General features: G+C 39.4%; 2 protein-coding genes across 2 annotated transcripts; one reads left to right on the top strand and one right to left on the bottom strand.

The window, feature by feature from the left end:
• Positions 1-13,479: 13,479 nt before the first annotated feature.
• LOC129410263 (uncharacterized) lies at positions 13,480-14,273 on the bottom strand (the record flags this gene model as incomplete). Its single annotated transcript, XM_055157804.1, has 2 exons — positions 13,480-13,623; positions 13,851-14,273. Coding segments are annotated over 2 exons (567 nt in total), but the record flags the coding sequence as incomplete, so codon positions are not given.
• A 521-nt stretch (positions 14,274-14,794) lies between these two features.
• LOC129410292 (uncharacterized protein DDB_G0271670) lies at positions 14,795-15,684 on the top strand (the record flags this gene model as incomplete). Its single annotated transcript, XM_055157978.1, has 3 exons — positions 14,795-15,063; positions 15,114-15,345; positions 15,448-15,684. Coding segments are annotated over 3 exons (738 nt in total), but the record flags the coding sequence as incomplete, so codon positions are not given.
• Between the last annotated feature and the right edge of the window lie 365 nt (positions 15,685-16,049).

Genomic DNA, 16,049 nt, shown 5'->3' with positions numbered 1-16,049 from the left:
TCCTGGTTCTGGTGGGGGGGTGTAGAGCCCAAAATGTGAAAACAGGAAAATACGTGTAATCCATTTATTTCAGCAAAGTAACTGTAATCCAATTACCACTCACTGAAACAGTAACTGTAACTGAATACAGTTACTCATAATTTGTACTCTGATTATGTAACTCCAGTACATGTAATCTGTTACTCCCTGACACTGGGGGTAAAGTTACATGTGCTCTGAAAGCAGAGGACTTCATTCATTCAGGCACAATGTGTCTGTGATATTGATCCAGAGGGAAATGTGGGCAGAGGCATCACTTTGTCCCACAGGTGTGCTCCAACTTGTCCACCCTCAGTTGGACACTTGTCTGGGCTCTGGTCTTATCACACCTGGAGTACTTAGTCATTTGGTCCAGTACTACACAGGGGCACTTGAAAAAAAACGGCAGCGTGTTCAGTGTTGAGTTGTCGGGGTTGGCCTTTGGTTGTTCTTTTCATGTGAATGTGAATGAGACACACACCACATTATTCTGGTTAACCCTTACATACACTACCGTTCAAAAGTTTGGGGTCGCCCAGACAATTTTGTGTTTTCCATGAAAAGTCACACTTTTATTTACCACCATGAGTTGTAAAATCAACAAAAAATATAGTCCAGACATTGACAAGGTTAGAAATAATGATTTGTATTTGAAATTTTTTTTTTTTTTTCCTTCAAACTTTGCTTTCGACAAAGAATCCTCCATTAGCATTTTCAGCATTGCAGACCTTTGGCATTCTAGTTGTTAATTTGTTGAGGTAATCTGGAGAAATTTCACCCCACACTTCAAGAATCCTCCCACAAATTGGATTGGCTGGATGGACACTTCTTGTGTACCGTACGGTCAAGATGCCCACTTCTCTTTCTACTCTGCTCAGAGCCTTTTTGTGCTGTTCTCTGAAGGGAGTAGTACACACCTCTAAGACCAAGAATAGACTGTGGAGTTTCACATGAAAGTTCTCTTTCTCTGGCCATTTTGAGCGTTTAATTGACCCCTCAAATGTGATGCTCCAGATACTCAACCTGCTCAAAGGAAAGTCAGTTTTATAACTTTTCTAACCAGCTAAACTGTTTTCAGCTGTTCTAACATGATGCACAAGGGTTTCCTAATCATCCTTTAGCCTTCTGACACAAAGAACAAACACATTGTACCATTAGAACACTGGAGTGACAGTTGCTTGAAATGGGCCTCTATACACCTGTGTAGATACTGCCCCAAAAAACAGACATTTGCAACTAGAATAGTCATTTATATATATAGTATACACATACTACATATATAGTAAAAAACTGGAAAAAGTGTAGTGTTCTTAAACTTTTGACCAATAGTGTACCTACCTACCTCTCAATAGAGCTGCTGCATTCAGCACCATGGACAGCAGCCTGAATATTTTGGAATAGCGATAGAAAAAGTGTCAGAAAACCAGTACGTCGAAACAGAGACATGTTGTAATGAAGGATGTCGGAACAGGCGGCGGATCCTGTCACAACTTGTACTGTAACCAGTGTTGGGGAGTAACAGATTACATGTACCGGAGTTACATAATCAGAGTACAAATTATGAGTAACTGTATTCAGTTACAGTTACTGTTTCAGTGAGTGGTAATTGGATTACAGTTACTTTGCTGAAATAAATGGATTACACGGTGGTATGTTCCTGTTTTCACATTTTGGGCTGTATCACCCTTTTTGTTTTTTTTGTGTTTTTTCCTTCGGTAATTTCAGTCATTTCCGGAACCAGGTCTAAACCAGGTCTAAAACAGGACTAAACCAGGACTAAAACCAGGACTAAAACCAGGTCTAAACTAGACCTAAAACAGGTCTAAAACCAGGACTAAAGCAGGACTAAACCAGGACTAAACCAGGTCTAAATCAGGTCTAAAACAGGACTAAACCAGGACTAAAACCAGGTCTAAACTAGACCTAAAACAGGTCTAAAACCAGGACTAAACCAGGTCTAAACCAGGACTAAAACCAGGTCTAAAACCAGGTCTAAACTAGAGCTAAACTAGAGCTAAACTAGATCTAAACCAGGTCTAAACCAGGACTAAAACCAGGTCTAAACTAGAGCTAAACTAGGTCTAAACCCGCTCTAAAACTAGGTCTAAACCAGGTCTAAACCAGGTCTAAACCAGGACTAAAACCAGGTCTAAACTAGATCTAAACCAGGACTAAACCAGGACTAAAACCAGGTCTAAACTAGAGCTAAACTAGGTCTTAACCCAGTCTAAAACCAGGACTAAACCAGGACTAAAACCAGGTCTAAACTAGATCTAAATCAGATCTAAACTAGGTCTAAACCAGGTCTAAACTAGATCTAAACCAGGTCTAAATCAGGTCTAAACCAGGTCTAAAACCAGGTCTAAACCAGGTCTAAACCAGGACTAAAACCAGGTCTAAACTAGATCTAAACCAGGTCTAAACCAGGAGTGAAACCCGGAGTAAACCCAGGAGTAAAACCAGGACTAAAACCCAGAATAAAACCAGATCTAAACCAGGTCTAAACTAGAGGTAAACCAGGTCTAAACCAGGTCTAAAACCAGGTATAAACCAGGACTAAAACCAGGTATAAACCAGGACTAAACCAGATCTAAAACAGGACTACAAGAGGATTTAACAGGATGAAACCATGCCACGTGGACGTGTCTCCTCATCTTCTATCAGTAATATTTTTAATTTGGTTCAGTAAAGTCTGGACTTTTAATTTTCTTTATGTTACGATATCCTAGTCTTTGTTACTCTACAGCAAATCAAGTAATCCAAAGTATTCAGATTACATTACTCACTTTAAGTAATTTAATGTATTATGTTACAAACTCCATTTTGGGGGATGTAATCTGTAATCTGTAGGGGAATACATTTTAAAAGTCACCTTCCCAACTCGTACTATAACCCAGTTTCTTATATTTTGCTTATTGGCCTTTTAGAGCTGGAGAAGTGCAGGTCTTGATCTTTAGACCAAGACCGGTCACTCTTGCACACTTTTGTTAACACTTCTGTTGGTATCGTCATCGTCTTCAGCAGTGTTTTATGGAGACTTATTGTGTGGGAGCGTGGGTAAAATGATGTGCATAATATCCTCTCTTTCTTTCTTTCTTTCTTTCTTTCTTTCACTGTTCTATATAAATGCGTTTGTGCTAATGGTGAAATCACGTCACGGCAGGAGTTGGTGGTTAATTAAAAATCTGTTTGGCTCATTTGAGAGCGCAGCTGTTTGCAGAGACTGTAGCAGACACACGTCGATTATGTCATTATTATAAAATGAAATAATCCGTCTTTGAACCAGGCCAAGCGTTATTACTTCATTTGATTTATATGCAAAGTTGTGTTTAAAAGTTTGCCAAAAGTTTACACTTGTTTCTCAGTCTAAAATGTGCAAAATGTACCACCACCTGCTTGTATGGTAAGTTATACTTTATGGATCCTTGTGAGGTAAATTCAATTCTCTACATTTGAAATACTGCTGTTTGAACCATCTCCAGATCAGGTCTTGATCAGGACTAACCCTGCACAGCAACATGGATTCTCATGATATTTGTGAGTTCCATCTTGGTCAAAAATAAGGTTTTCTCTAAACTCAATGCAACTAAAGTTAGATTTTTTGGCTTGTTCTGCTGTTGTGAAGTTTCAACCAATCAGATTCAAATAGTCGTCATGAAGCTCTGTGTTTTTTTCTCTTTAAAGGGCCACTAAACACCCAAATCACTTTTTTCTACTGATTATCTGTGTCTGAAATAGGAGTGTCTCTATCTCTGGCCTTGTTTTGGCATTTTAGTGCATGTTTGTTAAAAATGTGACTTTTGGGTCAAAGTCTCGCTGGTCCTAACTGTAAAATGTGCTCGGACGTGTGGTCACAGATGTGTCTCTGGTGTTTCAGTGCATACAGCAATAAATGGAAGTAAACATAGACTCTCTGAAACCTCTTTGTCCAACCACAAGTGCTACAGTTCATTTGTGACATTATGAGTCATAAAGTCCAGATTCCGCTCAATCAACAAGTGAAGAACTAAACCTTTATACTCTCTATAACAGGGGTGCTCAATACGTCGATCGCGATCTACCAGTCGATCGCCAAGGTCGTGTGGGTAGATCTCCGTGTCTCATCTCGGACTCGATCGTGTTTGGACTCGGTCTTGTCTCTCACTCGAGGTCTGACATTCAACAAGTGTGATCATATTTCATTACGGCCGCTGCTGTTGGTAATAAACTTGTAGCGGGTGCAGGAGCGTGTGGGGCGTCTCAGTGCAGCCTGTGCGCTCATTTGAAACCCGCGGAGACTCTACGGCACATCACAAACACACACGCTCCCTATGCACGGCTCGTCTGCAACAGCGTGTGCCCTCGTGTACCAGCGTGCATCACAGGGCAGGTTCAACTTCCTAAACATCCTACCTGTCCATCTGCCTCACGTCAGCACGCCGCCCCTCGCCTTTTCACGCTCTCGCTCCTTCCTGCGTACAGCGAACACAAGCCCCTCCCACAGTGCGGCTGATTAGAAGAGCAAGACCAAACGTGAAGCAAAAACCAGTCTAAATTTGTGTTCCAGTGTTGACACAAAGCAGGTCTACAGCATAGAGCGGATCTACAGAACAGACCTACTGCCACATTTGGCTGAAGTTTGTCTAACAAAAGTGCACAAATGCATCTGTGTTTGTCACGATGTGCGTTTGGTTTGGTAAACGTGCAGAGGCTGGTAAATATCACTGCAAAACCAGAAAAGAATGTAACTCCAGTTTGGAACTTTAAAAAACAGGTTTAAAAATCTTCCTTCACTTTTTTCACAGTTTTGTGTAAAGTGCCAGAGGAAGTTCTCTTAAAGAAGAGGTTCTCAAACTGTGGGGGAGGGTCCAAAAAAGGGGCACAGAGTGTTTCAGTGCAGTTTGACTTGGTCATTTAGTAAGTAGCTTGCATGCTGAAAAAGTGTGAGCACCCCTGGTCTATAATCATCATCATCATCATCATCATACATAACACTTGTACAGAGCTTTCCATGACACCCAAAGACACTTCACACAGATCAGGACACACAAACACAAATGAAAGAAACAGATAAACAGGAGGTGCAGTTATTTAAAGGCACTTTTGAACCGGTGAGTTTTCTCTTTTGAAGACAGTGAGCGTAGATGAATACACTCTGGAGTCTCTGGATAATTAGATTAGATTTCTTTGTTTCATCTCCATGGGGCAAATCCGGTGAAGCAGATTAAAAACATCCACATAAGAACTTTACACGAGCGAGAAACAGGAGCGCATAAAAATACAAGGACAACCATTTACACTTAGCATGTGAAGTGCAAATAAAGGCGAGGTGCAGCAGGGACTGGGCTTGTCGAGTGGTTGAAAAGGCCGATGACTGTGGAGATAAAAGAGTTTCTGAATCTGTTCTTCAGAGGAGTGAAGAACAGGTTGAGTGGGTGTGTGGGATGTGCCATTACTCCCCTGGCTTCAGTCACAGAGTGTGTTTTAAACAGATCCGGTCATGTCCACATTAACTTAAGAAGAAAAATGCTGATTGAAGCAGCCGGTGTGGACAGTTGATTCTAATCAGAGAATCAGGAGACAGGATGAATTGAGAGCAGGCTTTAATGGTGGCAGCAGAAAATGGAAATGTATTAATGTGTGCGAAAATAAATTAAAAATAAGCAAACTTAAAATTCATCACAAGCAGTTAAAGAGCAAAAACTAACACAAAAACAAATAAATATCTACGATTTAAACTTGTCTGTAAGTGAACAACGATTTAAAGGCTGTACAGAGGATTTTTTAAGGGAAGAGAAGTACAGCGACAGTCCATGTGCAGTGTTGGGAAGGTGACTTTTAAAATGTATTCCCCTACAGATTACAGATTACATATCCCAAAATGTAGTTTGTAACCTAATCCATTAAATTACTTAAAGTGAGTAACGTAATCTGAATACTTTGGATTACTTGATATTGTCATTTTTCACTTGTTTTGTATATTACCATTTGTCATTTAATAAATAAATTAAAAATATATATATCGTCATGTTTTTTAAAACTACATGAATGTAACAACCACATCCTGAAAATGACTCATACTTGACCACATAAAAAATATTATTGATAGAGAAATTATTTTTATATGAAATCACAATTATGTCCACCTACTGTTAGTGTCATATTGTGTTAGTTTAGTCCTGGTTTAGACCTGGTTTTAGTCCTAGTTTAGTTCTAGTTTAGTCCTGGTTTAGTTGGTTTTAGTCCTGGTTAGTTTAGTCCTGGTTTTAGTCCTGGTTTAGTCCTGGTTTTAGTTCTGGTTTTAGTCCTGGTATAGTCCTGGTTTTTGTCCTAGTTTCGTCCTAATTTAGTCTTGGTTTAGTGCTGGTTTTAGTTCTAGTTTAGTCCTGGTTTAGTCCTGGTTTTAGTCCTGGTTTAGTCCTGGTTTTAGTTCTGGTTTTAGTCCTGGTATAGTCCTGGTTTTTGTCCTAGTTTCGTCCTAGTTTAGTCTTGGTTTAGTGCTGGTTTTAGTTCTGGTTTTAGTCCTGGTTTTAATTCTAGTTTAGTCCTGGTTTAGTTCTGGTTTTAGTTCTGGTTTTAGTCCTGGTTTAGCCCAAAATGTGAAAACAGGAAAATACTGCTGTGTAATCCATTTATTTCAACAAAGTAACTGTAATCCAATTAACCACTCACTGAAACAGTAACTGTAACTGAATACAGTTACTCATAATTTGTACTCTGATTACGTAACTCCGGTACATGTAATCTGTTACTCCCCAACACTGTCCATGTGCATGCGTGACACCACCATCCTCCTCCACAGCTCCCTCAGTAGAAAAGTTTCCTCCCACCTCTTTACTCTAGAAATCACGCTTGTTTACATCCAGTGTGCGTTCAGAATTACTGTTGAAGTGAGATGCAGATGCATCCGGTTTTAGACCCGTCGTCCGCTTCACTCGCGCAGTTGCTGGAAGAGATCTCCAAGAATCACCTCAGTTTGTCTTTGTGCTTTTTCTCCTTCTCTTCTTCTTTCAGCGACCTCAAAAACGGACTTTCTTTTGCGGCGTTTGGTCGTTGATTCTCGTCCGCCATCGCAACATACTTTTTTGCGAAATGCGAGGAAGCTACGGTTTGAAAAACCTCATAAATCACGTAATCCCTGCGCGCTGGAAAGTCAGTTACACTAAGGAGATTGATTGACAACCTAACAGCCAATAGAAAATGAGGGAGCCTTGTTTTCTATTGGCTGATGTTTATCTGGCCTCACTACATCCACAGTTGATAGGTTTTCATTCTTTTTTTTTTTTTTTTTTGTCATCATAATTACAAGACTGCTGCGTCTTAGTGGTATTTTAAACTTTCACTGACAAAAAAATCCTCCATACAACCTTTAAACAACAAAAATACTCACTTTTTGATCAGTAGCACACTGCAAACGAAGGAAGTGTCCAAACGGAGTGAATAATAATTTGCAGCGGTAACGGCATGTATAGAAACATGGAACTAAAACATTGGTTCCCCCCAGTCTTTTTAAAAGGTCCAACATGTCATTGCACTGACACTGAATCCAATGATTTTCCACTAGAGTGTAATATAATCAGTAATGTCAGTAAACCGTCCCTGTTCACCCGGGACGGTCCCAGTTTTGAGCCCCCTGTCCCAGCATATTTATATAAAACCACTGATTTGTCCCAGTTTTATACAAGAAATGTCCCAGGTGTCCCTATTTTTGACAAATTTGATCTAAAACAGGACTAAATTAAGTCTAAACCAGGACTACATCAGGTCTAAACAAGGACTTAAACGAGACAATCACAATTTTTGACTACGGTATTTTTCAGACCAGCCAAAAAAATGCATAATGAAGAATAAAAAAACATATAAGTCACACCGGACTATAAGTCACACTTTTTAGGCAAAATATATTTTGTAAAATCTGAAACCAGAAACTGACATTTCCTGTGTAAAGTCAAGTTGTAGTAATACCAATAGAAGAGAGAACAACAGACTGTTAATGTCACATATGAACAGTTCTTCACATAAACTATAACATAAACAACAGAACAGAACAAGTTTAACAAACTCTCCATCTCACTCCAAATCACTAAATCCATTCAATTCTTCATCCTCGGTGTCACTTCTGAACAACTCGACCTCGACCTCTGGAGGTAAACAGAGCGCCACTTCCTCTTCTGTGTCGCTGTCGTCAGACTCAGCATCAGTTCCAGTTAGAATTATTCGGGTCTTTCTGAATCCCGACAGGATGGTTTCAGTGTCACTGAAGTCCAGACTTTGTCCATCCATCCAGTGACTTCAGGAAAGTTTCATGGTGCATCCTCCTGGTGTCACAAGTTTCTCTCTTACTCCAAACTTTCTTTCTGCTGCTCGATTACTGTTTTCAGCTGCAGATTTCACGACTTGCAGTTTGTAATCTGCAAAATCTGATTTTGTTTTTGGAGGCATTTGTGTTCAGTCTTCTCAGTGTCTTTATAAGTTTGTTTAAATGTTAAATTGTTCAGTGGTGCAGAAGTAATGGTGCGATCGACTGACATGATACAGACAGAACAGAGGCTCTTTCTGCAGGAGACATGTGCAGTAGAGTGAAGTGACAGTGGTACAGGAGGAACAGGAGCAGCAAATACTCACACACAAGACTAGAACCTCTCCACGCTGTCAGTGTGAACATTAGTATTTAATATACATTTAATATATAAGTTGCACTGGAGTATAAGTCGCAGGAAACACTCAAACCATGAAAAAAAGTGTGACTTAGGCTGCGTTCAGACTGCAGCCTGAAGTGACCCAAATCCGATTTTTTGGCCCCTATGTTCCTGTATCTGATCTTTTAATGACAGTCTGAACGACACAGATCTGATTTTTTCAAATGTGACCCAGGACACTTGGATATGTGCTCCTGAAACCGATACATATCTGATCTTTTGACATGTGACTTCAGTGTGAACGGCCAAAGCTCATCCATCCACCTACACGTTATCAACAAGCCACAAACGTCACTATTCTGCACTGAAGTAGGTGAAAATAGTTAATGAACTCCATGTCACTGAAGTGAAGCACATCACCACTCACCACTCTTGGCAACATCTCCACATCCACACGTTCCTTTCAACAGACGTGGCTGCAACTGTCCCACAAAACACCACGACCAAAAACCTCGTCCTTCTCCTTCTCAATCTCCTCCTTAAAACAAGTAAGTTGATCATGTTCTGGCTCCGGTACGAGAGGAACTTTAAAATCTCCAGGTGCTCAATGCTGCGTCCATGTTTGGACAACTTCAGTAAACACAGAGACGCTCGCTGCGGTTGACGTCGTCGTGTCTCCAGTGTCACATGTGGGACACTTTTGGGCCGTTTAATGTTCACACTGGAGTCACATACAAGTCACATTTAATTGGAAATGTGAAGGACCTCGCAAAAACATCAGATTTCACAAAAAAATCGGAATTGAGCATTAAGCCCTGCAGTCTGAACGTAGCCTTAGAGTCCGAAAAATATGGTAATCTGATCCCGGCCAACAGTAAAGAGGAGCATAAATTTACATTTGTTTATCCAGAATACAGAATCGTGTTTACAAGTGACCATAAAGCAAAAAATAAAATAAAATAATAATAGAAGTTCCTCATATTATGACTGACACGACAATGTTACGCGCTCTTTTCAGAATCTTATTTATAACAAATATTCCAACCTGGGTATGTCCCAGTTTTGAATGTTGAAAATCCGGTCACCTTAGAGTAAAAGTACTGCATTTATGGAGACTAAAGAGTGAACAGGTGCAGTGCGCTGGGAGGTAAACTTGGGCTAAAGACTTAATCAAATGCAGAGTGAATACATGCATGTCAGTGTGTGTAGAAGAAGAGAGAGATGGAGAGAGGGAAAAGAGAAAGAGAGGGAAGGAACAGAAGGAGAGACGTGAGGCTAGAACAGAAAAGGGTGGTGTTAGAAGAGAGAGAGGGTGTGAGAGAAGGATTGATAGAAAGATGGACGGATGTGAGAGGGGAGGAAAGAGAAAGAGGATGTGACTCTGCACAGTGTCAGGTGACCGTGTTTATTCAAAGTGCTGGCGTCACACAGAGCAGAGCTGACAGGTACAGACTCTGTGGGTTTAACGTTCAGTCAAACGGGAACAACAAACCGCAGTAAAGATAATCTGCGTGAAGTTGGCCGCCCATCAAACGCAAACCCGCACAAAACCTGTCAACCGTTTGTGCTGCAAAAAGTTTCATTTGTGCTGCTTTAGTTTTGGAGATATTAAAGATTCTTTTATAGGTCAAATTAGGGTCAACAGCCCCCAGGAAGCTCCAAAATGCTCTAAAACACCACAAAATGGAGTCAATCATTTGTGCAATTCTGATTCTTAACCCTTATATTGTGTTTGGGTCAAAATTGACCCATTTTCAAGTTTAGGTATGTAAAAACTACCATTTGCTTTTTTGTACTGGAACGAGGCTTCATCTAATCCTCAGATACAACTATTTTAACGCAACAAAATTAATTTTCACCATTTTAGTAAATTGTAAAGTTCTGGGAAAAAAAGTGACATTTGTGGTGTTACAGGTCAAATATGACAAGGCCGTCTTCATCCACCTGAACTTTTCTCTTTCTCACAGCACATTGATACAGTTTGAATCAAAAATAAACATTGTCATATATAAACAGGGTTTTAGTGAGATATTATCAGCTGTATCTGTTGCAGCATCAGTCAACATGAGCAGGTTCACTGTTTATGAGGCACTGGATCAGATCTTTGGTCATGACAGTGATTCTGAAGACAGAGAGGAAAGTGAAGCTGAGGAAGATGTGTCTGAGGATGAGGAGATGGACTGTATAAAAGAAGTGGACTAAGTGAGTGGGATGTTACCAACAGTGTTTAGCGCCGCTCAAATGAAGCTCACAATGTTCACGAGTTACAGGAGTGAATCAAGGTTCTATGTTATGAATAGGATTTTTTGGATGGACAAAATAGCCAAAAAAAAAAAAAATCAGGATCATGTGTCACAGGTTAATACGAATATTTTAAGACCAAAATGACGAGGCTCACAGCAGCAGGTACAGAGAGAAGGACGACAAGATCCTAACATAAGTCAGTTGGAGCCAGAGTCAGAAGGAGCCGGAAGAGCCTCCTGGAGAACTTTCTATTTGGAACGCGGTGGCTACAGCGTTAGTTATGTCCATTCATATATACGTCTGTGGATGAGGATGAGGTTCAGTATGACCCTGAACAAGAGCACACATGTGGTGAGGAGAACCCAGATGTCATAGAGCAGGCATGTCCAAACTATGGCCCAGGGGCCAAATGCGGCCCTCAGACAAATTTTTCTTGGCCCTCAGGCTTTCAGGTGAATTGGCCCAAATTACCTTGCGTCAATTAAAAAATATTTTTTTACTGCAAGTTTTTTTTTGAAAATCTACCTTGATATGATAATATTTAATATTTTGGATCTTTTATTTTATATTTTAAGGATCTTAGCATGATTAAAGACTGATGGCTCATTCTAACGTGTTAAACATGCACACATTTCAATTATTTCCTGTACTGAGCACCAGTCTACTGCCCTCGATCGGCCCTCTGCTTCGTCTGTGTTTAGATATGTGGCCCTTGATGAAAAAAGTTTGGACACCCCTGTCATAGAGGCTCAAAGAGACGTCTTCAAGTCAAGAAAAGGTGACATTTCATGGTCACCAAGCCTCTTGACACCCAATATAATTATACTTAAATAAATTAGATTTATATTATATGTATTATATATAATATAATTATGATTATAGTATAATTATATAATATAATTACAAATTTTATCACTATAGGAAATATAATTAGTGAATTTAAACAGTTTTTGTAATCAAAAATGAGTGGTATATTTTAAGATAAAAGGTCTGTGAAGCCAAAAAAAAAAAAAAAAATTAAAAGTGTTTCCATGGACATGAACACATACTAAGTTAGTTATGAGGTGAAAAACAATATTGGATGATAACTAGTGTTTTTAAGTATTTTCAGGCTGAGTTAAATCACGGGTCAAATTTGACCCGGTAACACTAAAGACACGTGTAGTTTTCTAACACAATATGAGGGTTAAGATGTTAACAGTTTTATTTTGGGGGAATGACATCATCCAGTCCCTCCAAATGTGAAACAGCCTCAAAACAAGAGAAAATTTAAGGAACATTTGTATTTGGTTTAGAGATGCGCAGATGGGCTATTTTTTCATCCGCAACCGTGACACAAAACTCATCATCCGCCCATTATCCATTTGCACCCAAGGTTTTGACCAATTTTCAAAACCGCACCCGCCCGCCATCCGCCGATTGATTTTAGATTTTAGAACAATCATACAGCAAACAAACTAAGGAGCCTTGATAAAAATGCAAACTCTAAAGCTCATTCATTCCAAACTTCGCTCAGCGTGTATGTTCACAATCTTAATTGTCCGTAACAATGAACACCTGATTGTCTTGCGCAGCTAATTAATTGACAACATTTTCCGACTAGGCGATTTTTGAACCTTCTTGCCTTCGTGTTGGATGTTGTTACATTCTGAACATTCTGCCATTGCCCGATGTTATTTCAGAGTCATCGTCTTTCTACACCGAGTGGAAGCCTACGCTACAATGTCTGCGTGTTTTAAAATATAACTGATATTGAAACAAAATAGACAGATCTAGTAATAGTGGTAGCAATAGTAGGAGTGGTAGTAGTAGTAGTAGTAGTAGTAGTAGTAGTAGTAGTAGGAGTAGGAGTAGGAGTAGTAGTAGGAGTAGGAGTAGGAGTAGTAGTAGTAGTAGTAGTAGTAGAAGGAGTAGTAGTAGTAGTAGTAGGAGTAGGAGTAGTAGTAGTAGTAGTAGTAGAAGGAGTGGTAGTAGTAGTAGTAGTAGTAGGAGTAGGAGTAGTAGTAGTAGTAGTAGTAGTAGTAGTAGTAGTAGTAGTAGTAGTAGGAGTAGTAGTAGTGGTCGGACTAGCAGTAGCAGGAGTGGTAGTAGTAGTAGTAGCAGTAGTAGTAGTAGTAGTCTTAGTAGGAGGAGGAGTAGTAGAAGTAGCAGTAGTAATAGGTGTAGTAGTATTAGTAGGAGTAGTAGTAGTAGGAGGAGCAGTAGTAGTAGTAGGAGGAGGAGGAGTAGTAGGAGTAGTGGTAGTAATAGGAGTAGTAGTAGTAGTAGTAGTAGTAGGAGTAGGAGTAGGAGTAGTTGTAGGAGTAGGAGTGGTAGTAGTAGTAGTAGTAGTGGAAATAGTAGTAGTAGTAGTGGTAGTAAAAGTAGGAGGAGGAGTAGTAGTAGTGGTCGGACTAGCAATAGCAGTAGTAGGAGTGGTAGTAGTAGTAGTAGTAGTAGCAGTAGTAGTAGTAGTAGTCTTAGTAGGAGGAGGAGTAGTAGAAGTAGCAGTAGTAATAGGTGTAGTAGTATTAGTAGGAGTAGTGGTAGTAGGAGGAGAAGTAGTAGTAGTAGTAGTAGTAGTAGTAGTAGGAGGAGTAGTAGTAGTAGTAGTAGTAGTAGTAGTAGTAGTAGTAGTAGTAGTAGTAGTAGTAGTAGTAGTAGTAGTAGTAGTAGTAGTAGTAGTAGTAGTAGTAGTAGTAGTAGTAGTAGTAGTAGTAGTAGTAGTAGTAGTAGGAGTAGTAGTAGTAGTAGTAGTAGTAGAGTAGTAGTAGTAGTAGTAGTAGTAGTAGTAGTAGTAGTAGGAGTAGTAGTAGTAGGAGTAGTAGTAGTAGTAGTAGTAGTAGTAGTAGTAGTGGTAGTAAAAGTAGGAGTAGGAGTAGTAGTAGTGGTCGGACTAGCAGTAGCAGGAGTGGTAGTAGTAGTAGTAGTAGCAGTAGTAGTAGTAGTAGTCTTAGTAGGAGGAGGAGTAGTAGAAGTAGCAGTAGTAATAGGTGTAGTAGTATTAGTAGGAGTAGTGGTAGTAGGAGGAGAAGTAGTAGGAGGAGTAGTAGTAGTAGTAGGAGCAGTAGGAGTAGTAGGAGTAGTAGTAGTAGTAGTAGTAGTAGGAGTAGTAGTAGTAGTAATAGGAGTAGTAGTAGTAGGAGTAGTAATAGGTGTAGTAGTATTAGTAGGAGTAGTGGTAGTAGTAGGAGGAGTAGTAGTAGTAGTAGTAGTAGTAGTAGTAGTAGTAGTAGTAGTAGTAGTAGTAGTAGTAGTAGTAGTAGTAGTAGTAGTAGTAGTAGTAGTAGTAGTAGTAGTAGTAGTAGTAGTAGTAGTAGTAGTAGTAGTAGTAGTAGTAGTAGTAGTAGGAGTAGTAGTAGTAGTAGTAGTAGTAGTAGTAGTAGTAGTAGTAGTAGTAGTAGTAGTAGTAGTAGTAGTAGTAGTAGTAGAGTAGTAGTAGTAGTAGTCGGACTAGCAGTAGCAGGAGTGGTAGTAGTAGTAGTAGTAGCAGTAGTAGTAGTAGTAGTAGTTAGTAGGAGGAGGAGTAGTAGAAGTAGCAGTAGTAATAGGTGTAGTAGTATTAGTAGGAGTAGTGGTAGTAGGAGGAGAAGTAGTAGGAGGAGGAGTAGTAGTAGTAGTAGTAGGAGCAGTAGGAGTAGTAGGAGTAGTAGGAGGAGGAGGAGTAGTAGGAGTAGTGGTAGTAATAGGAGTAGTAGTAGTAGTAGGAGTAGGAGTAGTTGTAGGGGTAGGAGTAGGTAGTAGTAGTAGTAGTAGTAGTAAATAGTAGTAGTAGTAGTGGTAGTAAAAGTAGGAGGAACAGTAGTAGTAGTGGTCGGACTAGCAATAGCAGTAGTAGGAGTGGTAGTAGTAGTAGTAGTAGCAGTAGTAGTAGTAGTAGTCTTAGTAGGAGGAGGAGTAGTAGAAGTAGCAGTAGTAATAGGTGTAGTAGTATTAGTAGGAGTAGTGGTAGTAGTAGTAGTAGTAGTAGTAGTAGTAGTAGTAGTAGTAGTAGTAGTAGTAGTAGTAGTAGTAGTAGTAGTAGTAGTAGTAGTAGTAGTAGTAGTAGTAGTAGTAGTAGTAGTAGTAGTAGTAGTAGTAGTAGTAGTAGTAGGAGTAGGAGGAGTAGTAGTAGTAGTAGTAGTAGTAGTAGTAGTAGTAGTAGTAGTAGTAGTAGTAGTAGTAGTAGTAGTAGTAGTAGTAGTAGTAGTAGTAGTAGTACTAGGTAGTAGTAGAGTAGTAGTAGTAGTAGTAGTAGGAGTAGTAGTAGTAGAGTAGTAGTAGTAGTAGTAGTAGTAGTAGTAGTAGTAGTAGTAGTAGTAGTAGTAGTAGTAGTAGTAGTAGTAGTAGTAGTAGTAGTAGTAGTAGTAGTAGTAGTAGTAGTAGTAGTAGTAGTAGTAGTAGTAGTAGTAGTAGTAGTAGTAGTAGTAGTAGTAGTAGTAGTAGTAGTAGTAGTAGTAGTAGTAGTAGTAGTAGTAGTAGTAGTAGTAGTAGTAGTAGTAGTAGAGTAGTTGTAGTAGGAGGAGGAGGAGTAGTAGTAGTGTAGTAGTAGTAGTAGTAGTAATAGTAGTAGTAGTAGTAGTAGTAGTAGTAGTAGTAGTAGTAGTAGGAGGTAGGAGTAGTTAGTAGTAGTAGTAGTAGTAGTAGTAGTAGTAGTAGTAGTAGTAGTAGTAGTAGTAGTAGTAGTAGTAGTAGTAGTAGTAGTAGTAGTAGTAGTAGTAGTAGTAGTAGTAGTAGTAGTAGTAGTAGTAGTAGTAGTAGTAGTAGTAGTAGTAGTAGTAGTAGTAGTAGTAGTAGTAGTAGTAGTAGTAGTAGTACTGTCTCGTCCACTTTATGTTCCAAATGAAACAGGTAAGACAAAAATATGCTAACTAACTAAATATGAGCCTATATCCTCTTCTGTTCATACTTCAAGTATAGACTGTACAATGACACTTGTTTTTTTCACATGTAGGTAACAATGCTTAACTATATAGACTATATATGCCCAAATTGAATTACAATATTATTTTTGGTCATGTCATCCACCCGACCCGCCGTTTAGCCACAGATACCTCGGCTGTAACCACACTCCACGCATCTCTAATTTGGTTTGTGCTGTTTTGTGCTGTGGCCATTTTCATTTGTGCAAGTTTATTTCTAAAATTATTAATTATTCATCTCCGCTCAGTCGACGGCAGCAGCTTTAGCAAAACTTCACAAAACTAGTGA

Source organism: Boleophthalmus pectinirostris, unplaced genomic scaffold (genome assembly GCF_026225935.1).
Source record: "Boleophthalmus pectinirostris isolate CB_2022bp ecotype Guang Dong unplaced genomic scaffold, ASM2622593v1 HiC_scaffold_22, whole genome shotgun sequence".
Taxonomy (NCBI): Eukaryota; Metazoa; Chordata; class Actinopteri; order Gobiiformes; family Gobiidae; genus Boleophthalmus; species Boleophthalmus pectinirostris.
Note: the sequence above shows the minus strand (reverse complement) of the source record. Positions and strands in the feature narration are given on the sequence as shown.